The sequence below is a fragment of the Phaethon lepturus genome, unplaced genomic scaffold (assembly GCF_000687285.1).
Source record: "Phaethon lepturus isolate BGI_N335 unplaced genomic scaffold, ASM68728v1 scaffold22597, whole genome shotgun sequence".
In the NCBI taxonomy this organism is placed as follows: domain Eukaryota; kingdom Metazoa; phylum Chordata; class Aves; order Phaethontiformes; family Phaethontidae; genus Phaethon; species Phaethon lepturus.
This window is the reverse complement of record NW_010550120.1, coordinates 15298-39523: the sequence shown is the minus strand read 5'-3', so window position 1 is coordinate 39523 and position 24226 is coordinate 15298. Positions and strand designations below refer to the sequence as shown.

At 52.1% G+C, this 24226-nt stretch overlaps 1 protein-coding gene across 1 annotated transcript; it reads right to left on the bottom strand.

The window, feature by feature from the left end:
- Positions 1 to 205: 205 nt before the first annotated feature.
- Positions 206 to 23117, bottom strand: RAB11FIP5 (RAB11 family interacting protein 5 (class I); the record flags this gene model as incomplete). The annotated part of the gene is made up of 4 exons (XM_010290471.1): positions 206 to 415; positions 1554 to 1743; positions 20569 to 21307; positions 22678 to 23117. Coding segments are annotated over 4 exons (1579 nt in total), but the record flags the coding sequence as incomplete, so codon positions are not given.
- Between the last annotated feature and the right edge of the window lie 1109 nt (positions 23118 to 24226).

The window sequence follows — 24226 nt, the reverse complement described above, 5'->3', positions numbered from 1 at the left end:
GATGAGAGCCCACCACCCTATAGTTCCCTGGAGCCAGAGCTGAGATAAGCTTGGGCTGGGAAGGAGCAGACAACCTTTCTTGCTAAACTCTGCGAACAGAAGCCACTGGAGACCTCCTGTAAGAGGATGGGGGAGTGCAGGGATGTTTGCAGCGTGTTTATTGGAGAAATGCTCTAGGTAAGTGATGCTGGTCTCTGGGGAGAGGTTACTTGGTCTTGCTTTCCCCCAGGGGGATCTGGAGGAGTGTGGGAGACTGTTCCATGATGCGCACCAGCAGCTGGTCAATGTAGTTCTCCAGTTCATGGATATGCTCCTCCTTCTTGCTCAGCTCTTTCTCCCTCTGCAGCAAGAGCTGGATGAGTTCATCATGGGTCAAGTGATAATACTTGGCTGACTGATCCAGTACGGTGGGATCCTGTGGTAGAAACCAAGAGGAACATGCAGTGAGTCAAAAGAAAACTGCTGCTCCCTTTAGTATTTGCAAGGTGCAGCAACAACCAAGGCAATCAGTATTTTCTATGTCTGTCTTCTTCACAAATCTCACCTGATGAGCCTGAGACATTGTGCAACTCTCACGTCATGTCTTTGCATAGCAGCTTTCCCACGTGCCATGCAGTCACCCAAAAATAATGGGGACAGAACAACTGCCCTGACATCCAGGCCAATGCAGCCCTCTCCATAAGGCTGGAGGTGACTGCTGAGCACTTCCACCAGCTGAGTGAATCATTTAACAGTGTTGCCCCAAAGACTGTGTCAAACCTCCCTCCCCCAACAGTTAGAAGCTAAGGGCATGGGCACAACGGAGTGCATTAGCCTGGTGTAATGAGGCCTGGCATTAGCTACTCCCCCTCTCTGGGACTTCCCTCTTCCCCAGTCCTCCAGCAGCAGGCCTGGATGACAGCAGGAGAGGAGAATTAAGAGCTGAAAGATGCAACAGGAGCTCCCAGAGGACGAGAGCCCTGGGGGAGGCCACTCAGGTGAACTGCAGCAGCAGCATTTTACATGTTGAATTGGGGAGGCAAACAGAGCAGCAGTAGACAAAGGGCAGGAGAAGGCAGCGCTGTGGGACTGTGCCCTCAGACAGATCACACAAGTATTTTGCTTGCCTCAACATGCCAGCATTTAAAATACAGCCAGGCAAGAGGCATTTGAGCAAGGCTCCAGGAAGCACCTTCTCTCTGCTTCTGTCAGGAGAAAAAAAAACTCTTTGGGCTTTCAATCAGGCAGCCATCACATCCTCTGTTTTTCAGGTCTTGTGGATAACCGGGCATTTGCTCACATGCTGTACTATAAAAGCCCCAAACCAAAGCAAGCAATGGGAGAAGAATGATGGGGTGAGAAGGTCCAGAAGCCAGGTCATGGAGAACGGGAGGCCTGTGGGAGTCTGGGCAACCAGGATCAAAGATGTCAGGGTTAATACACAGGCTTACACTCACACTGTGGCAGGACTCCATTCTACCTCCTTCAACACCAGCTTTCTGCACCTCTGTCACCAACTGTAGAACATCTCAAGCAGGTGGGAATGCAGCGCTCACCTCATTGGTAGTTCCTACCTTTAACTTCTTTGAGTCTGTTTTTTCCGGATGAGAGGACGGGGCCACAGGCTGGATGCTGCTCGTGGTGACTGTCTTCAGCTTCTCCAGGCCATTGCTCAGAGCAGTTGTCAGGCTGGACCTGTGCTGCTGCTTCTTCTCACTGGAGACCTCTTGCACTGCAGCGCTGATGGGTTTCACTGGGTGAGGACTAAGGAGAACAAGGAGGTTGGACAATTAACACCTTGTCGAGCTGAAGAGTGACACTGCTGGCTCTCCCACCAGTTTTTATGGGGATGGGACCCACTTATCAAATTTAGTCAGCTCCACAGAGCTAAATCCTCTGTGCCTGTGTGGCTCAAAGCTCACCTGCTCTGAGAAGAGAGAAGAGAGCCAGAGTCCCACAGCGCAGGCAGCCCACAGCGCTCTCCGGCACTGTTTCCACCCAGAGGTGAGATAAGGAGCCCCAGGACATGTGTTCGGCCCAGATAGAGAACAGGTCCCCATGCTCACACCTGTGCTGCTCAGTCCACACAGAGTGGTGTGGGTCAAAACTCCTGGCTGCCAGGCGTTGGCACGGCTGGGGGAAATTTAACCCAGGTCCAATGTAATAGGGAGCAGCTACATCCACTGCCCAGAGGGTCATTTTTCTGCCCAGGAGCCCCTGGATTAGGGTCTGGGGTTACCACTAATGCTTCAGGGATACTCCTGCACTGCTGTGCATCAGTTCCTGCAGTGCCTCAGCCCAAGAGCTGGACTCCACCTGCCTGGAAGACAGCACAGAATTTCCCCACCCCACCAGCAAAAAGGGAAGGCAAGGAGATGGTGTCTGAATGCACCTTCCTTGTCGGTTATGGAAGAATTACATTTTCATTTATTTTTGCCTCACTCTTCACCTGAAAGATTGTTTCTGGGCTTAAACAGAGTATGTTTGCTTTTCAGCATGATGGAAAGAGAAGTGACCTGATGCTACCCTCCTGCAAGGAGCAGGCAGACCTGTGCACCATATTCAGGATGAAAAGATCTTAAAAGTCTACCCAGGAGGTCTGTGAAGCCTCTGCACTCAGAGGCAGCTGCCACCCTGCCATGGGTGATAATCCCAACTGCTGTGAGTCCAAACAACACCGCAGGGGAAGGAAGACGTCTTGCTCACAGAAGCTCTCAAGCGAGGCAGCCAAGTGCAGTCTCTCTTTACAAATGGGGACCTCAGGGTGTTGGTAGGACAGGTTGTGGGAGGAGGAGTAACACCCAGAGTCGCTGTGTGAGCTGTTAGCCGAGCTGGGACAGGCGCCCCTCGAGTCCATATTGTGCTGTAACCACTCAACTGTGCTTTATTTCCGTACTGAAAGCAGAGCAGGTGGCTTTCAACCCTGCTCCAGGATAGAGATGACAGGTGAGGCTGGGACACATGTGATGCGTATCACATATAAGGCATCAGGTAGATGACCCAAGTCCTCAAGACTGGTGTTCTTGTGCCTTGTCAATGCTGACAGGGTCAGGATGTAACAAGCAGTCTCCCCGTTGTGCTGACAGGGCACATCTAGAAGTCCTCTTCAACCACGATGATGCCTCCTGTCATCCATTTGGTAGGAGAGGGCAGCAATGGCAGCCACTGACCAGCTCCAACAAGCCAAAGCATCAACAGCCCTTGTCAAAGCCTGGCAGAGCCCAGGGTTCCTGGGCAGCTTGAAAGCATGGACAGAGATCCCACAAACCTAAGTGGGAGCCCACTGACAGCATCAGGGGTTGGAGAAGTTGCTGTTCTGCGCATCAGCCTCAAGCACTCTCCACTGTGGACTAAGCCCTTCACCAGCAGAGCTACACACACCATGATACTGCATTACAAGCGGTCCAGCAGTTGTCCATTTGTTATGATGTAAAAATGGAGCGAGGGCAAACCAGACCGGAGGCCGTGCACAGATCCTCAAAAATTGCTCATTCCCAAGTCCTTTAAAAAAAATGTAATGACTTTGCTTACTTGAACTGCTGCTAGCCTCCTTCCTAGCCCAAAATGACTGGGGTTGACTGCAGGATCTGGGGAAGACCACTCTAGTACCACTGTAGGACTTCTACTGTTCCTCAAAACACAGAGTCTGAGAAAGGAGAGTGGCAAGGGAGCTGCGAGGACTGTTTGTCACAGCCAAATCTGAAGATAAGCAGTCCCAAATGCCACCATGGCCTCATGCAACCCCACAGCATCCCCACAGCCAGTGCTGAGACTAAGACCAAAGTATGGCTGCAGAAGCAGAAGACTGACACCCCTCAGCAAGAGGTCTGCAGGGCACTAGCTGGCTGTCACGCGCACTCAAACCATTTTAAACCTCTAAAGGGGACCTCTTTTGGACCAAACTTACCAAGGCCACTCTACAGAATGGAAACCAGCAACAGCCTTGGGACGCCAAGTGGAATAGCTTGGATGCATTTCGAAAGCAGGGGGACTTTTCTTATTGCGAGTCTGTTCCCAGGCAGCTTTCAGTCCCATTGCCAGTGGGAATACATTAATTTCTGCAGAGCTGGAAAAGGTATTTAAATAATAATTAAAAAAAAAATCATTATCCCATTCCTTCTCACTGGAGGGTAGTGTGTGCAGGGCTCCTCCTGAGGAAAGCGGGGACTCTGCCCCCCTCAGCTTGTCATTCTGAGAAGGTCCGAAAGCAGGAGGCATTCCTCCACCTGCGTCCCACTGTGGGAGGGTCAGCACCAGGTACTTCCAGAGGAGCAGAGGTTGCTTCACGCCTCATAGCCACGTCTGAAGCCCTGATAAATCTGCCAAGAAGTTGGACCTGTTTCCATCCACTGGTTGATGAAGGTGAACTTGAGAGTTAAATTAGTTGCTTACACCGAGAGCCTGCCTAATCCAATATTGCATCTCCAAATGGACATAAATCTACAACGAAGCTTAACACACTCAAGATGAAACATCTCAGGATGACGGTGGCACAGCGTTGTTCCGTCTCTCTGAGCAAGCCTTGCTGTGTCTCAGCACAGCTTTCAGCGATGCTCCCAAGATCATTGCTGAGCACAGGGAAAAACTGGGGAGATTGCCTTACAGCAACTTGGAAATGAAGTCTTTATCAACCCATTAAAATGCTTCTCACAGAGAACAAGACAACAAATCCAAGGAAATCAATCTCTTGTGGGTAAGCTGCTGTGCCTGCAGCAGCACACAGCACCGGAGGGCCAGACCTCCACAGAGAAAGGGTGTATGGGAGGAAAGGGAATGACTGAACTCAGGATCAGCAACTCTTCTTCCAGGTTTATCTGTGGATGTGGCAATCCACCCTCTGAGCTCCAAGGGCTCCACAAGAAATACATTCAGATCAAAGACTGGCATGTGATTTAACCTGAAACCTCATTTTCAGAAGAGGACAATTCTGCTGCACTCCTGACATCGGGAAGGCACAAAGCAGCATGTGCCAATACCACCTCAGCACCTGTGGCGTCCCCAATTCCATCACCTACAAGCGCCATGACATGCTGCAATAGTCACACATCTGAATTCCCAATCGATGGGTAAGGAGCTGCACAACTCCTGGGTCCCTCCAAGGCAGGGGAGTCCCCACAGCATTGTCATGGGCTGTCCTTTAGGTCCCATCGGTACCAGGGGATGTGAGCAGAGACACCTTCTCAGAGGTGAAGGCACCATCCCACCCTTCCCCAAAGAGCCCAAAGGGGAGCCTCCGTACACCTGAGTGTTGCAACTGATGCTCCGAGCACCCATCTTACCCCAGCGGCAACAGTTTTGTGGCAAAAGCTCTCTCTCGCTGCAGGAGAGCAGGGAAGGATCTGCAAATGCAATCCCAACACGTGCTCTTCTAGGCTCTGAATTCCCTGGCCGCATCTTCAAATCTGGCACACAAGAAGCTGTTCCAGGAGGGCACAACCTCCCAGCCCACTGTGACCAGGCGGTGCCCCAGCCAGACCAGGCGGGAGGTGCTGGTGTCACTCACATATACAGGTCTACCACTTGACCTGCTGTCTTGAAGAAGGTGACCAGCAGAGAGCTCTTCTGGCCATCTGGGAAGAGACATGGGTCCCCACACCTCCCCAAGGAGGGCACGTAACTCTAGCACACCAGACTCTCAGTAATCCACACCAGATACCAGCTCCTCCTTTAACTGATGGAAGAGAAAGACACTCTTGTCCCAGCTAAGCCCTAATGCTTGTTCTAAGTCTGAAGTCTTTCCTTTTTCCTTCCACCTTTTTTCTACCAGATCTCTTTGTCCATGTGTCACTGACCAGGCTAATAGGAGATGATTCTAGGAAAGGCAAGCATCACCACGGGGACCCAGAAAAGGGCCCTTCCAGCTTTCCTCTCTCCCCCCGTGACAATTAGACACACCTCCCCAATCTATAAAGAACCTCAGAGCCTTCCACAGAGACCTCGGTAACTCTTGAAAGGTTCTTCAATCACAGCAGCAAGTATCCAAAACATCTGTGTTTTACAGGTAAAGAAACCAGAGCAGAGATGTTCAAGGACTTCTCAGACATGTTTCATGACAGAAGCCAGCACTGACATGATGACCAGCTCTTAGGTCCAAGCCCACTTTGCTCCCACGAGCCAGGGAGGCCTTGGATGGATGCACAGTCAAGCCCAAAGATGACGGTGAGCACATATTATTGACAAAGACAGCCCTGGGACTACACCTCTGTCATTGCCCAGTTTTACCCTTCGGCATTGCAGGACACTTCTCTTTCCATGAAATATAACAAACATCACCAAAATTCAGGAGGTTTCTGTATACCTGCTATCTGCAAATTTTGAACATGGTTATTTGCTGGAGGATGAATAATACAATCAAGAATGATTTGAGCATCTGGCCTTGATAAAGAAGAAAAAAAACAGCTAACAGACCCATCTCTTGCTGGTCGTTGCTCCTGAGGTCATTTTGCACATCATCAAACCCATGCTCAAGCCAAGGAGGGATCCCCATGCAGAAGGGCTGGAGCTCAGCTAAGTTCTGCCGTCCCCATCCTCCTGCCCTGACCCTCCCCAGGGCCATGACCAATATTATTGGCCAGATGGGATTTTATCCAGATGGGATTATTGGCCAGATGGGATTTTATCATTTCAGTGCCTCCATGAAGTTCCGTTTGCCTTCTGTCACAGAAGCGAGGCTGATCAAATAAATCACTGCTAGAAGACACAGGTCCCCATGTAAACTGTAAGAGCTTGATCCTTGATACTCCAGGCAGACGGAGCCTCTGACAATCCTGTCCTGCCCAGGCAGACCAGGGGAAGGTGTACCAGGAGAACTAGATGAACTGAAGGACATAGAGCAAGACTCCATGACCTAAACTCAGCATCTTTCTCTCCTTCGTGGCATTTCTAAAAGACTGAGACTGACCTGGGAGGAGGAACAGCCCCTTCCTTCCTCTGACGCACTGCCACGGTACCCCCATTCCCACTCCCATTATCCTCAAGGTTAAGTCCCACCTTGCTTCATAACCAACGGGCATCTCAGCAGGAGGGAGGAGAGAATGGCATTTTGCCACCATTCTGGTGAAACTACTTTTTTTTTTTTTTGGCTATGGAGAGAAGAAGGGGTTTAGTACCTGATGGTCGTTTAAAAAGGAAAGAAACCAAAGCTGAATTAATGAAAAGGGAAGGGGCAGTAGCTGCGCACATGCCATAAGGGAACTCATGAGAGCATTAACGGCTGGAAGCTCTCCTGGTAGACATGGAAAAGGCACCTATTTTGCAAGCGTAGGGAAGATGATGGAGCCAAAATTAGCACTGGGTGAAATGCAGATGCAGTTCTGCTGCGGTTTAATTTTCAGCTGGGGCAGGTCTTATATGTGTCAAACTGTTTGCCCCAGTTTAGGACAAACACAGGACACCAGCGGCTATTCCCCACCGCGATCCGAGAAAGCCAAGGCTTCACGCTGTTCAGGCTGGACTCTCTGGGACCACGGGAAGGTGAGGGAGAGAGGACCTGCAGCAACATGCGGAGCAGCCTCCTTGGAGTCAGCACAACCATGAGCTGCCAACACTGAGCCAGGGTCCACTTATCTGCCCCCCAATAAGAGCAGAAGGGAGACAGGGTTCACCTCTACCAAATAACACACCCTTTGCCTTCCCCGGAGTGCTCACCTGGTCATCTGCTGGAAAAAGGGCTTCTCAGCTGGCTGTGTCTCCCTGGGCAAAACCACGAGCGCTGAAGCTTGTGTGTCACCGGACTGCGGCAAAGGGCAGGGCTGGGCGGCTGCGCGGCTGGTCGCGGCAGGGACCCCGCTGCTCGCAGGGCACGCAACAGGGGAGGGGAAATCAAACTTTTTAGGGTTAGTTGCAGCCACAAGGAAAGGGGTGGAGAAGGCCAAGGGCTGGCTGTCATGCAGGAAAGGAGGCTTGCCTAGCGGGTTAGCGGGTCCCCAGGGAGGTTAGTGGACTGGAAGCCTTGTCCGAGGGCTTCCTCGTGGAGGTTGAAGCTGAAGCCTCCCTGACCAAGCCTTTCGGGCAGCACAGCTTGAACAGGGAGGGGATCTGCTGGCTTCTCCACAAAGGGATTGCTTGGGGCATTTGGGCTGAGTGCCAGAGCAAAGGGGTTTCTTGGGGCTGAAGCATCCTGCTCGCACCTCTCCTCTGCCCTATCTGGCTTCCAAAAATCGGCCTTCTTGAAGTCTATCCTGCTGTCCGCCGAGCATCGGCGCCACAGCCCCTCGGGCTTGCTGGCGGGGGGGCGGCGCCCCCCCCGGCCCCCGGGGGAGGGCCGGCCATGGCGGCACAAGGCTCAGGCTGGCCTCCTGCTTGCTCGGTGGGGCCGGCTGCCAGACCGTGCTGCCCCTCACCATCACCCCACGCCGGCTCTGGCTGGGGTGGACTCTCCCCACACGCTAACCTTTGGGGTTGCGCCGCTGAGCCAAGATCCACAGGGTGACCGGCTGCCTCCTGCTCTTCCAGAGCTGTCCAGAAGATTTCCGGCTGGCCCAGGTCTAGCTTGGAAGGTGGGTTTAGTCCCAACATACTGAGCTCCTCAGGGAACGTCTCCTGTTCAGAGGCCATCTCCCACCCAGCACCGTCTGTGGCCCCCGTCAGAGGAGTTAAACCTGGCTGGCTCCAGCTCTCCTTAGCACCCGACTGGCCTAATCCGTCTAGGGAGAACTTCGACGGGCAAGTCTCGAACTGCTCAGCTGCATCCATGTCATTCATCTCTGACCAGTCTTCCCCCAAAGAGGTGTTTCTCTTCGACAGCTCGCTAGCTCTCGCCTCCAAATTAGCTGCTAAGTCAGCAGCAGCACATTCGGCACCTTCAGAGACCGGGAACTCGCTCCCAGCTTCAGCAACATCCAGTCCTGGTGCAGGTGGGCTAGGAGACAGCTGGACAGAGGGCTCGCTCCTCAGACAGCTCCTCGGCAGCTCCACGTCTGCTTTCCGGTCCTCTGTGTCTTCCCATTGCTCCTTGCTGCCTCGCTGCCTCGGCTGCAGGTTGCAAGCATCCTCCTCCTCGCCATCCCCACCAATGCCCGCAGCTGCGAACCACCTTGGAGGTTTGGGGGGCGGCGCAGCTGAGCCGGCCGCCATCTCCTCCTTCTCTCGGGTACCTGTCCGCGGAGAGAGGACAACATGGCTCTCACGAATGTCGGAGCTGAGCTTTACACGGTTTTTGCTGGCCTCCAGCCGCATGCTAGCCTGGAGCCGGTAGACTGAAGTCCGTATGTCGAATGCTTCCTCCTCACTACCAGCACCCTGGGGCTCCGTCCCTGGCTCGGGGGCCAAGGGGAACTGTCGTGCTGCCACATCTGCGAGCACCCGCGGGGGCACGGCCACCACGTTACTGCCTGGCAGGGTTTCGGAGGCGAACTCAGGGGCAAAGGTGCTTCTGGGCAACACACAAGTGGCAGTGCGAGACCCACTTTTCGCCTCAAAGGCACCTTCACTGAGGAAGGCTGGCTGCGGGCCCAGCACGCTCTCCTGACCCACGTGCTCCTGCTCAGCCACGCTTTGGGCACTCTCTGACAGGTCAGGAGCGGTTTCGGTGGCTATGGTCATCCATCCGTTTGTCCCTACATTAGAGGATTCCTCCTCATTACTGTCCCCTTCCTCCCTAGCGCTATTTTCAGCAGTTAGTGACGTTGAAGCCTCTTTTCCCCCGGGATTTCCCGATGCAAAGGCAGCTGTCCAAACCGTAGGCGTGCTGCTTTTCCTCCTTCCCATCGACCCTACAGACACAGGGCTCAGCACATCCTCTATCACAGTTGCTTCCTGGGTTGTGCTCACCAAGTTTGCCCCCACATCTAAATCGGAGAAATTTGTCCAAGACCGTAGAGTTGCAGGCATTTCACTGCCGATTTGTGAATCAGCCTTTTCAAATACCTTTGCCCCCTTCTCACGAGCTGGCTCGGCTGATCTTTCTGTTGGGCTAGCTGCATCGGGATCGTCAATGAAAGCCATGCCCTCCGCTGCCACCGAAGCGAAGAAGTTGTCCTTCTTCAGTTCTGGTTTGAGCCTGCTGGTTGCAAAGACATCGAAGGTATCGTCCCACTCCGAGAGGGGAGGAGGGACGGCAGGTTTCTCGTCCAGAGGAGGAAGGTCTCTTTGTGATGGGGGAGTAGTTTCTGGAACAGGGACACAAACGCTTTTGGCTGGAGGCTCTCTCTCTGGGTCTTTATGTCTTAGGGAGGCAGAGGGACTGCAATCCTCAGAGGAATAAAAGCTCCCAGCGACCTCTGTTGAAGCATGCGGCCCAGACGGGAAACTAGAGAAAAAGTGAGTAGGTGAAGGAGAATTTAGTACCTGGTCAGCGAGGAGGTCCTCAAAGAAGGGATTGCTCTGCAGGGAGTTGAGGAATGGGTTGGTAGGGGACAAGCATCCAGACTGACTGTCTCCAATAGCGGGAGAGAGGTTAGCGCTTGGCATGCTAGCGAGATGGGCTACAGCGGCAGGAGGAAACTGGGCAGGGGAGCAGGGAGGAAAATGAGAAGGAGCATCTGAGCTGGTTTCTACCTGAGGAGACACTTCCAGGCTGTGGAGGGAAGACAAAACAGTCCTCCTGGTTAATGCTGTGACAGTGCTGCAAGCATACACCACACACACCACAAACGCTTCGGTTCAAAGCAATGCAATGATCAAATACATACTCGTCTCTCTTGTTAGGCAGAGCAATGATTATGGAGTCAAGGCGTGGAAAGGGCATGCACGACAAGAAGGAAGGAGCAGCCCTTCTTCTAGAACAGTCCTCCAAATTTCCCCTTTCCACCTTAGCAAGCCCTAAGACTCAGGAGCCCAAGAGGTTTTTCCCACCTCCTGCGGCCCAAGGACTCGGCTCATTTTTTTTGCCAACGTTGGTGCCTACCTAGGGCAGGCTGCGTATGAGAAGCTGGACTCTTGGATCAGGATTACTCAAGCCAGTAAGAGCACACAGGAGTGAGTCTTTCCCAGTTTATCCCAGTGCTTCGTTACTTGTTTGGCAACATCAGGACAACAGTGGACACGGTGCTCCCTCTCACACAGGAGGGAGGGTGGTGTGGCCGTGGGCAACCAAGGAACAAGAGCCAAGCAGGAGGGAGCATGTAGCCAGGATGTGGCCCTGGCTCCACTCCTGACTCTGCCCAACCTCTCCACACACCCTTCATCACATCACTTCTGGTCTGAGGTCCCGAGATGCCTGAACCCCCACAGAGGACCCCAAAGAGGAAGGGATTCAGCACAGCTCAAATTCAGACTGTCAGTCTCCTCCTGCACCTCACCCCAAGTCTCAGACAGCCAGGTCTTTGCTGCCTTTTCAAGAGGGACTACACTGACCTTTCTTTGGGATTTCATTGATCTTCCTTTGCGAACTCCTCCAGCAATAAGCATCACCACCCCCGAGGAAGACTCGCCAGGCCGGGGCTGGCCATCTCGGAGGTTTTCCCATCACGAAGGGTGAGGTGCGGACACCCTGCACCTCAACCGGTGCTCCCACTGCTGTGCTCCCTCCTCCCGAGCCCCCAGCCCCTTGACTCACCCCTGCCAGGAGCAATCCTGTCCCCAGGATGGGGGCACCCAGCACCAGCACATGCGGCTGCGCTGCCCCATAACTGAGCCGATGGGATTACTTCCTTCTGCATCGGCCACAACAGCCGAGCCTCAAAGAGACCCCAGTCTTGGTTTGGAAGAAATATGGACATTGATCAGCCGGCACTGGGCTTATCAAAGTTTAACGAGGAATGAATAAAGTAATTGCTTTACCAATATGCAGGGGGTATGTCCAGCCCTGGAAGATCATGGTCAATGCACTGACAAATGGCAAAGTTACTTGGACAACTATTTTCTTCTGTTATTATAGATGCACAAAAAGCCTTAGACACATTTTAAAGCGCAAAAATGCCATCTTGAGGCAAAAGTTAACTATGTGTGAAGGTGCAGTCAGCATCGGTTGCTTTTAAAGCAGGCAGGGTTACATGCTGGCAGCACCACTTGGACCACGAGTGATGCACGGACAGGCAGGAGCCTATGCGTGCTGCAGCAGCGCAGTAGGACCCACTTTTCCCCACACCTGGCAGCTTCAAAGCCCCCCACAAGCATCATCTTCTGAGTGGCTGCCTTGGAAAGGTGCTATTTATGCAATCAGTGCCATCGAAGTCCCCCATCCCCGTTTTATGTAGGTAACACACACAGCGAGCGGCCGAGCACAACAGGCTCAACTCCAGCACCCATCAAACACTACGCCAGCCACTGCTTAGCAGAACTAGTAATTCAGGCACAAAAAAAGCCTCGAAACCTTCATTTCCACTCAAACCTGCAGCTCACTTGGTGCTGCAGACAGAGGCAGCTCATGGGTGCCCTCTCCTGCTATCACTAAGCAGCCATGGTGGCCGTGGCACAGGTGCTCATCTCTGCACAGCCCAGCCGTGCTCTGCTGCGTCCCCGTGTCCTCTCCTGGCTTGGACCACCGGTGTGTAGCAGGGTGGAAAACCCATTGCGGGCAGCCAGGCACACACCTCCACAGATGATAACTCTGAGCAGCTCAGCTCTTCCTGGGTGTTTTGAGCTCTCCGTGAGCACAGAAAATCTCCAGAAGCGATGGGAGAAGCTGATGGAGAAGGTGATGGATCTTTAGGCACAAACCACTCCAGAGACACCGGCAGCCACTCTCTGCTTGGGACTCAGCCTCTCCAGGCATGCTGTGACCTGGGGATTGGCATGAGGTTGGGGTGCTCCGCACCTGAACCCTGCCTCCAGCACAAGACTCACTCTGGACCATCCGCAGGGCATCCTCGCTGTTCTGTGAAAGACCATCCATGAGGCAGGACCAGCGCAGCACGACAGCATTTGCACAAGGAGACAGGGCAGCCCATCTCTCCGTCACTGCTATTTGCTGTTTGCCATCCCAAAGGTTTCAAGATTATGGCTTGTATTGACAGAGTCCCTCAATTCTTAGGGTTTTCTGGATGCAGAAGGTACAGACAAATAACCATGCTCCTCAGCCAAACACACACGCTAGAGCACAGGCTCCTGTTCACTGCCACTTACTGCAAATTGACCTTTTTCCCCTAATCACCCTCAAATTTAAGCTCTCCAGAAGAGAGCACAGCTGCCCAGGACCCAGAGCCCAGCTGGGTGAGTTCACAGAATCCACAAATGGGTTTTATCTGTGGTAGAACAGGGCAAAACACAGCAGATTTCCCTTTCCAGCTGGCAGGGGAAGGCAAAAAGGTCCAACCTAAACCACCACAATCTCAGGGTGGCTGCAAACAGCACACGCTGCTGCCCTACCTCTGCTTGCTCCTGCAATTGCTCCTTCTCACTGGCACTTGCTTTTGGTCCAGTTTAAGATCCCTTATTCGTGATTCTGCTTAAACAGCATTTAGTGCTGAGTAAGAGCAACCAAGGCCTGATCCAGCCAGTTCTGCGAGGCTCTAGCACTAAATAGCTATGGAGCATTAATCAGCTTCAGGCTCCTAATGAGTGCTCGCTGCTAACGACCTTCACAGCTGCCAGAAGGCTGAGTGGTTAAAGTTCCTTCCCCAGGGGATGGCTGATGCCAGAGCAGCCCCTTGCCCAGGCAGACACGATGGGCAGTGCCTTGGATTGCACTGATCCCCACCAGCACAGGTGGAGAAAGAGCTTCAAGGTCTCTTCAAACACACCTGAGATGACTCCGTCTTCCTACCCTAAGTTGTGATTAGGCTCACAGGGTGCTAGACCTGCTGAGAAAGAGCAGCTCTTGGCCGTTCTCAGTGAGCTGGTCCTAGCCCCAAGGGGCTGCCTGCGTGGTCTGGGCCATCAGGAATCAGGATGGTGCTTTTGGCAGCCCCTGATTGCCCCGTGCTGGTGGTGACCTACATGTCCGTGTCAGGATGCAGCAAAGTGAAGGCTGTGCTTCACCTGGGGAACAAGGTGAGCGAATGTGAATCTTTTCCTGGAGGGAAGCAAAGCAGAAGCGATGCAGCCTCTGGCTCTGGTGCAGGAGGACCCAAAATCTCTCCCCTGCCAAGCAGCAGTCCCTTACCATCCTCCCCCAGCATACACAAGCCAAGCTACAGATACAAAGACAGAACTTCAATCCATCTTTTTTTTTTGTGCCTGGAGGGAAGCAAAGCAGAAGCGATGCAGCCTCTGGCTCTGGTGCAGGAGGACCCAAAATCTCTCCCCCTTACCATTCTCCCCCAGCATACACAAGCCAAGCTAAAGATACAAAGACAGAACTTCAATCCATCTTTCTTTTTTGTGGGATTCTGGTTTCCCTCCTCCAAAACCCCCTGCTGAAGCTTCTTTTCCACTGCCCACCCCCACTCCTGCTGGGACCATCCGGGGCTTGCTCAGGGACCACGCAAACCACTCTCAGCCGCAAGCTCCTGGCAGCAGAGCCCGCATCTTTCCCCTGGGTTTTCAAAGAACCAACCGAACCGTCACCGTTCAACTCCTTAGGGACAAGCATCCCCTGTTTTGGTTACCAGCCTGGCGCTGGCAGCAGACCTGCTCTCCCCACGAATAACCCACCCCACCTTCCCCTCTCTGATGAAGGATGCTGGAAGCGCTCAGCGAAACAAGGAGCCGAGGACAGCGTATTCCTCTAGAGGGAAACCTCCGCTTGCGGCAGCAGCCTCACTGAAGATCTTTGCTGCATTGAAATGCTGACTCACCCTCCTTCTCCCATACCCCAGCACACAGCTCTGCCAGCCAAAATAAATAGCGAGTACCTTTCTGCCCTCATTTATTTGTTTGGCAGCGCTTCACAGATGCATTTTAGCCTCTCAGCAGAAAAAAAAAATAAAAAAGAACATCAAATATTGCTGAGCAACCCCCTGATGGAAAGTCTATTTGAAACAGCTTGTTCAATGCAGGAAGATTTTTTTTTCCCCCCTACAGATCACAGCCTGAATGTCAGGCTGAAGGCAGCCACCCCAGCTCCACAGCCACCCAGCACCGTCCCCAGCCATCGCAGCCCATCTGCAAGAGGGTGGGTAAACTGCACCGTGAAGATAAAGAAAACAGCACATGCGCTGAAAAAGCAGAACTTTGGGGAAGGCAGGGCTCACATTCAGCCATAATGTGCCGAAGTTAAGAGCTGTGCTTGAAGATCAAGTGGAAAACCTCTCCTAGCCTAGGAGGCCTGGGAGCAGGGGAGTGCCGTGACACTACCACTCACAAGCTGCTTTTTGCACCATGTCCCCGTAGACAAGCACGCAGCTGGGGCTCGCTGCAGGTGAGCTGGGCAGGGTGGCAGGAACGGGGTGCTGGAGGCCCCGGCAGTGGCTCCAAAGCCTGGCAGGGATCAGGAATTTCCTCTCACCAGCGCCAAGCGAGGCTGGCACAGCAGGATTTGTGCAGAAAGGGGTTGGGAAGAGATGGGTACCACAGTCCAGGACATTTTTGTACAGGGTGGGAACCCAAGAGGGAAGGAGTCAGAGAATATATGCAAATGCTGCTTTTAAATAGCAATTTCAGAGGTGGGAGCAAGGGGTTTAGCTATCATCTGTGCAATAACCACTTTGCTTTCCCCTTGGTCCTCACCTGCCCATCACCCCAATTAGAACAGACAAGTCCTGCTTTAGAGATACTTGCACCAAAACCACAGGAATAAAAAAAAAACCACCAGCAGAGAGAGGATCTGGGTGGCAGGAGCCCAGGCAGATGCACAGTGCTAATCCTAACACCCACTTTTAAGGGTGGGAGCAGGGCTGTGCTCTACCTGGACAGCTACAAAGCAGATTTGTCTCACCAGGGCTGAACTGGTGCCAGCTTAGGATCCACTCCACCATCCTGCTTCATGTGTACCCCTGGGAAGTGCAGGCTCAGCAGGCACAAGGAAGGCAGAGGTACTTTAAGAGCCATTTTTCACTCTTGCAGACTCCCTGCACCCCTCGTGCCAGAGGGACAATGTCCTGCTCCATCCCTGATCATTTTTACCCCGTGAGTGATCCAATGCAGGCGTGCAGTTTTGCAGTCGCGTGGATACTAGACCTGTGGCAGGGATGTGACCCTGACGGCTCCCGCCATGGACTCATCTGTAGCATCATCGTTATCCGTGACATCCTGGTTCTCACCACACGGTGCTCCTCTTCATCAAACTCTGCAGCCTCCCAGGTTCTGCTCTGAAAGTCCCCATTAACGGTGCTTTGGAAGGGGCTGTCACACGCATCAGTGTTCAACCCCACCGACAAGCTCACCTGGTCCACCTGCACCGCTCCCCGTTGCCAGCCTGTCTGAAGACCGTGCTCCAATTGTTCAAAACCTTCTTCCGATTTCCAGCATTTAGGAAATGTGCTTTTTAGGGGTACATGATGAAGAGCGAGGAATTCAAGTCAATATTTAGCCTCACCACTGGATGTAAGGGTATAGACTATGGAAAGAGGAGTGACAACCAAGGTGGGGAGTGATTTTACATTTTCCTCTCCTAAAAGCAGTGATGGAGGAAAAGGACTTTAATCTGCAAACGGCACTAATGCAATTATTTTTACAAGAGAGCACACAATTTCTCTTTTTTTCCTACTGCCAAGTGTGAGATGCAGCCCCACTTTATCATCCTGATTCATGCTGCAGGAAGCTGGACCTGTGGAGCCCTGATAACATTGTAGGAAAGCCTGAAAATAGTTAAACCAATTGTTTTAGCCCCAGGCCTTGCCTCAAATAAACCTGCTGAGCTTCTTCCTTACATACAACCCTTGACCACACAACCTTAAGAACAACAAACCCCAAACAGTCTTTTATTCAGGTCTCCAAAGAGCAAACACTATCTTCCTACTGCTTCTATTCGAGCCAGTATCAAAGCCTGGTAGCCACCACGGATTAGCAAAGCCTGGGACGAAAAGCACAACCTCTGGGACCTGCTTCCTCATCAAGAGTCAGTGAATAAACATGTGTAAATAAGGGCTGAAAGCAGAAATGTCCAGCCCTCTCCCTGGGTAAGACAGCAGGCAGGTTTGCAGCTCACAGGGCAGCGCCAGCTCACGCATGGTCAGCAAAAATCACCCATAACAGAACATAAAACCTCTTCAGAAAGCTGAAGTTAAAACCAGCTGAAAGTCAGCAGCTTCCTTATTTTAGAAAGGGTGTGGTTTTGCAAGAGCAAGTGGTTAAAGACAAGCTGTGCCAAACTTGTCTTAGCTGCAGGCCAATTTAAACCTTAACTATAAAAGCATATTTCTAATTACAGACCTTTTAACCAACTACAGGTTGAGTTTTTTGGTCTTGCAAAGCTTTTGATGCTCTCTCCCCACATTCAGCTCCGCGTGAAACTTGACCTATCCATGGTGGGCAGAAAGGTGAGAAAATGCTGCTGGCTCAGCTGATAGGAGCCTCAAAGCTGAAGTTTCCAGAATCAGGAGGGCAGGAGGGAAGAATTCCTTTCTGCAGAGAAGTCAAAAACTTAAAACTGCTTGATACAGAGGCTGGTTCTCTCTACAAAGCAAAGGTTAATCCATCTTCAGCTCTAGAAGTTACACTGGTAACTGAATAGCTCCTCCAGATGCAGATGGACATCCACAGAACACCCACAGATAAGCATTGCTAACTTTCCAACCGCATGCTTGCGAGACCATACGTATTTGATTATCACAATACAGATGGCACCAGACCGTATGTTCAGTCTGACACCATCAACACCTAGTAAGTTCTTCAACAGCTTTGACTTGAATCAGTGGCATGGTCCACAAGGTCATTCAGTGTAAAGAAGGAGAATAAAATCAGAAAAGTGAGTGTTCTATATCATCAGAATAAGTAATAATGTTGTAATTAATGAAGAAATGAAGAACCAGGAAAGCCAGACTGTGGTGATGGAAAGGCCATTTTTGCATCAAATGAGACTCAGTCACCATCTCCCACTGCTCATCCCAGGCCATGTGCTGAGAATCTGTAACTGTAATCTGAATCTGAAACCTGTAACTTCTTGTAACGGTCCCCAAAGGTGCTCATCTACCCCGGTCCCTGAAGCCCCCGACGCTGGGCTTCCTCCTCCCAGCCAGGCAGCTCTAGCACTTCACCATCCTCCATTAGAGACTTCTCCTAATATCTACCTTAAATCTCCCTTGCTACAGTTTAAGCTCATTACTTCCCATTTTCAAATTGCAAACTGCAATTAAAGCTCATTCAGATGCTTATAAATGCCCCAAAAGGGGCCTTGTGAATTTGTTCTCTCCAGCCCATGCTGCTTCAAAGCGATTCCTGGTTTTGGGAGAGAAGACCCCAGCCGGAGGAGCCGCTGTTGCACGGCTCATCCAAGTTTCTCCTTACAAGACAGCCGTCCTCAGCATGCCACAGCAAACCGACGCTAAGCAAAGCTTAGTTTCAGCTTAGCTTGAAATTAAACTGTGAGCACTGAAGTAGATTAAAAAAAACCCACAGAGTGAAAAACCTCTGGGAAAGGAATAATGCTGGGAATGGGTCCAGCAGCTGTCATTTTAAAAAAAGGCAGTGGGTTGTTAGAAACCAGCAGTGTTTCAGGGCCTCTCTGCGCTCACGGCGATTATCTGCTGGGTTGGATGCTACAGGCGCTTGGGAGCCCATTTCCAGGCGGATCGGACATCCCTCGAAGACAGCAGCGTCCATCAGAAGAGTGGGGCAGGCGTGGCTGGTTGCAACGCATGGCCCCGGGTTTGCCTCCTTCCCAGAACTGCAAAGCAGGAGGAAACCCGCAAGTTTCTCACCCGTTTCTCGAGGAAGAGGCTCCAGAGGGAGATGCAGCGGGCATCTCCCATCCCATCACACGTGTACCTTGTAGGTTTACGGTACTTCACGGGCTGGCTCAGGCAGCTTGTGGAGTCACTGCCTGCATACAGTAGGATTTTTTATGGGTTTATTTTTCATACTGTATCTTTTCTATTCTAGAACTTAAATCAAACAGCAGGTTTATTATGGCAAAATAAAAATAAATTAAAAAGAACAATCTTGAGTGGTAATATTCTGTCCTTCCTCAACCACAGCATTCAGAGACCAGAGTCCTTTAGTCTCATCCGGAAACAAACCTTGCACTCGGACGTAACGCCAAATAACTACCAGGGTTTCAAGCCTCCCGGAAATAAAAGACCCGTTCATAGGAATGCAGCCACAGCAGTCCCAGGACCTCGTGTTTCTCCCTCCTGCTGCCGGAGCAGCTCAAGGACAGAGAGCCCACATCCTGCCTGGTCCTTCCCTTCCCCATCACCTCCCCTGTGCGAGCCAGCCTTCGCTCCCCAATGAAAGGCTTCAGGGCAAAGAGCTCCAGGCCCTGTGAGATGGGGTATTCGTGACTCAGGGGAGCAGCTCCCTGCCTGCCTTGGTGTCCCCCGCCCTGCCCGTGCAGCTGGGAGCGCTGGCAGCGGGCAGGACCAAGCCTTACCAGCCCTTGTGACTCCTCTCCCATCCTCGTGCCGACAGCACATGCTCCTCTCGAGGGACCACGTGTCCCATGCAGCACAAGGACACGCAGCCTTCGGTCCTCGAGAAGGGGGCTGGCACCACATTCTTGCCTCCCGTTGGCCTTAAAGATCACTACAAGCACGACATCTTCTTGTGGGGTGAGAAGAGGAGGACTTTTGGGGCTGCCCCTGTTCTGAAGCCACGCCGAGTGATGTGCTCGCGCCCTCACTTACATCTGAGCAGCACTTTAGAAGCAGTTTAACCCATATGGGAATCTGGTTAGGTTGAAAAAACCATGAGTGCCCTCTTCATTAAGGAGGCTTAGACTGAATTAAAATCCTTCTGCTTAATAAATTAGGTTAAAGTCAGCCGAGATTAGAAAACCCCTATAATAAATCAACCCTCTAGATTCAACCAGCTCTCGACTGCTAGTTTTTTTCTCTGGCTGCTTTTAACCCTGTTTTCTCCCTCTCACTGAACAATGATAACACCACACCAGGCTCTTGGTCAACTTCTAGACCCCCAGTTCAGCTGCCAGGGGCTACAGGGATGGACGTGGGTGACACACTGTCGCAATAAAGCCCGCACAGAAACAGCAGGAACACCACGTTTCGTGTGCCACAAATACAGTGCTGAGGATTTGGAGGGATGAATCATCACGCAAAGCGAGAACAATTAGAGATTCATAATCGGGAGGAGGGAAGGCTGGGCTGGGATGGGAAAAGGAAAGAGCAGGGCTGGGATTAGTTACTTCAGAAATATTAATAATATCTCAAGTTATCAAAGTACTGCACCCCTAGGCCAGATCAGCGACAGAGAGGGGGTGCGAGGTTAATAAAAAAATGTGATTACATGTCACTATGTCCCACATCCTACACGGACTGCTAGGGAAGCTTTTTTAGCTAATTAAAGGATAACAATTCTTTACTTCAAGGCCACAGAAACACTTGGCAGGACCACGCTGAGCCTCACATCTGAGGAGGGAAACGATTCCCTCTCCGTGAAGGGGATCCCCTCCCTTCCCCAACCGGGAAACACGGCCCGGGAGGACAAATGGAGTTGGTTTGTGGCGGAAGCGAGGGGAGGATCCAGGAAAAATCACCCTCCCTTTGAGACATTTGAGACCAAGGAAGCATTTACCCCGCTATCATCTTGTCTGAGCAATGGGGACCGCTCCTCCTGCTGATGCTGGAGAGCATTTAACAGCACAGCCATTGCAGACGGGAGGCTGGGGCAGCTAGTTAATGGCCTAGACATCAACACACCCGTTTCACTGACCTGGGTTTCTGAGGGGACTCTTTGGGCTCCTTTGAACCAAACCAGCCACTGGTTTTATTCTTCTCATCTCCCCCTGCCGTCACATGGACAGACAAGCCGTGGGAGGGTCCCACTTTCTCCCCCTGGCCTTTGCTCCCCGCGTCGCTCTTGTTGCCCCCGTGGTGGAAGAGATTGCCCTTTGCTTTCTTGTCTTCCTTCCTCATTTCCTCGGGTTGTTTGTCCTTTGTCATGTCCGTGGAGAAGACCATGGGTGCTGCAGCTTGAGTTGGCTTGCCCTCCAAGCGACTGTTTTCTTCCATCTTGGCTCTGCCCAGATGGTTACTGAGAGTGACAGCTTTCGTAGAGACCTTGAGCTCTTCTTGCAACGCTAAGCTGGGAGGAGACGGGATGAACCTGGGCTCCTCTCTCTGCTGCGTCCTCTCAAAGTTGCTGACCCCCCAAGGCACCTCATGGGAGTCGGGATGGAGCGGGGTGAATCCGAAGCCCTCCTCCTGCCGTCTGGGGGCGCTGGGCACGGACAGCGGTGCAGAGCTCTGCGGGACAGACACGGGGCTCTTTGGTGCAGGCTCATCGCTGTAAACGTGGCTCCCATTGATGCAGAGGGAAGACCGGGACATGAGGTCGTTCTTTGGCTTCAGGCTTTGGATTGCTTTTGGCTCCAGGACCGGGCTGACTTGGGAGACATCGTCACTGAATGCTCTCTTGTGGGTCAGCTTCGGAGATGGCAAGTAGTCTTTCACTGCAGGGAAATAAACCACAAAACAGAGGTGAGGCCATCTAAGTAACAGGCACAGGTATGACAAGTGTCATTATCAGAAGATAACTACTTGCAAACACTAAGGACATCTGTAAAATCGTACCGGCTTTTTCCCTCCCAGGCTCTACTGGAATATAATTAAATTATTAGAAATGCAAAGCATGGGTCACAAGTATGTGGCTGTACAAGATACACAATATTCTCCCCCAGCACATCACCTCCCACTGCAGGATCCAGAGAGGAGTCTCTGTAAGATGACAAACCCCTTGTCTGGGAGGATCTGAGATCAATAATAAATGCAAGAAACTATCCAGAAGGTACTTAAAGGGTTTATGCTTCCATGTGATTTAAGAGTTTGCATTGAATAAAAGATGACAAGCCTCTGAGCTGCGCTCCAACAGGCCAGGCTGCTGCTTTGCGTGACATAAGCCAGGAGGGTCCAGCGCCTGCTTCGCCCTCCCACTGCCTGACCCTGTGGCTATTGCTGATGCTCAGCAGATTTTTGGGGTTACGTGGGGAGCCTGGTGAAGAGGACTGCCTGGACTTTAGGTGACATGCAGCTGCATTCCCTTCCTAGCCAGAGACCCTGTCTCCTTCACCACGACCATGACAGGGCCAGACCGGTGCCTCCGCTCACTCTCCAGCCCCACACGGGAATGTCACCCAGCAGAAACCGAGAGGCATCAGGATGGCAGCTTCGCCAGCACAGTGAGAAGCAGCACGTACCCAGGGACTCCCACCCAATATGGGAATTTGCTGTCTCCAGCCAATTAAACCATTTAATTATATATTTTGTTTTGAAGGGACAGCAAGAATTAATTCACTACAAGGGCCTTTTTTGTTTGCAAATCACCGCTTTCTGAGCGCCAAGAGCTCAGATTGCTTTAATCACCGGGAACTGGTCACTGTTTCAGCTTTGCCTCCAAGCCGGAGGCGTCTCGTTAGAGAGCCGGGCAGCAGCAACCTGCTCTGCTTCGCCCAGCCCTCTCCCAGGAGCTTACTGCTACAGGTCAGTGTCGGCGACCTGCTTTTAGAGGGCAGGGAAGAAGCAGTCCTAAAGCACCCTCGTAGCCCACGAGCTCGTGGTGCACTGCAGGGAGCACATGCAGCATCAACGTAAGTCAGGCTGTTCGTATACAGGCTCAGCATGAAAAGCAAGATCTCAGATGTCTCCCCCTTTTCTGGCAAGCATGCTGCTGCCAGCATGCAGAAGGTCTCAGAGGGTTTGTGCAGGACGCCACTTCTTAGGTAAGCAATTAGTTAACAGATTTGCAGGAAAGCCTCTAACTGCCCCTTACAAAGAAAAGGAGGGGAAAAAAAGGGGGTGGGGATTAAAACCGTTATCCTCTTACCAGAGCGTTCGGTGGACAGACTGCTGTGTCTGCTCGGGGATTTGGTTACCTCAGGAACATTTGCGGCCAAGCCAAGGCTGGCAGAAGAGATGGTGCTGTCGGATCCCAGGGAGGTGTTGGATTGCGTCAGGGACGACTTGCGCAGCTTGTTCTTCAAGAAGAAGCCCTTGACTTTGGATTTCTTGCCCCCAATGTCATAGTCATCCTCCATGTCAAGGGCGCCCATGCTGCTGGGGATGATGGCAGAGGCTGACTCCAAGTCGTATTTCTTCTTGCCCTTCACCTTGTCCTTCAGCTTGCCAAAGGGCGACCGTGGCTTGTCCTTCATGGACAGGTCAAACATGCTGGCTGTAAGGTTGTTGCGCGTGAACTGGATGCTCACCAGGATCTCACCACGCTCCTTCTCCTTCTTCCCAGCCTTGGAGTGTAGCTTGTGCCACCTGGAGCCAGAAAGGAAAGAAAAGGAAAGGCGCCTCCATCATTTCCAAGAGCCACAGGCCAGGAAGACCTTGGGGAGCATGATGCTGGGTGGGAGCTAGCATAAGTACCCCAGAAGTCACCTAAGACCTGAGTCAGAATGGAAACACCAAGAACAGAGGTGTCACACAGAACCAGATCTCTCCCTGAACCGCAGCGGCTTTGCAAGAGCTCTGTCTCCCTCCCCGTCCTAAAGCATTTCCACTAAATAACCTGGCCAACACCATCTCACTCACCCTGGCGGCAGATACTGCCTTGCATTTCAGGGGGAAGTTACTGGTGGCCAAATTTCTGAATGGTCAGTTGATACGTTGCTGTGAGCCCGTGTTTAAAAAAAGATGGTGCTTTGCGCTTGTTTTAAATATTCAAGAGCCAGTGACTCAGAACAAATCCTTTCAAGTCAGAGACAGCACCATAATGGCAAAGGCACTCAACAACATTCATTAAAAGAACTTTATGCCAGAACCTCCAAGCCTCACCCTAAAAAAAGATGCTGAAGTTTGCCTAGAAGTGCCTTGTCATCAAGCATTTAGAGGATGTTGCACCTTGGAGCTCTTCATGGGCAGGAGGAGCTGCCATGCAGCACCTACACTACCCAACCCAACCCTACCCTAGCCAGATTGCTGGATTTTGGGGAAATACCTGCATTCCCACAGCCCACTGATGGCAGTCTCCAGCCTATGGTACAGCTTTGGGATCTGCAATGACCTGATGTCATCGGTGATCGCATCTGTGATGGTGGAGGATGCAGCAAATCTATACATCCATCACCTTTCCCCCCTCCAAATCCCTCAATTCTGCTGAAATGTCTGTAAAAACTGAGGCCGCCAGAAGCCTGAGCTGAGGAAAGGACTTTATTTTAACACCTCTCATCCTGGTCAGCAAAGCCCAGCACTGTGCCACTTGGGCTGTGAGAGCTCCCGAAGGAGATACCGGCCATATCCACCAGCACAAAAGCTTCAACTGACTCTGCAGCAGGTTACTGGTGGATGCTCCCCACTGCCCTGCCCCAGACAAAACCTGTAACGCAGCCTCTGCTCCACAGCTTTGCACACAAAGACGGAAGGAGCAT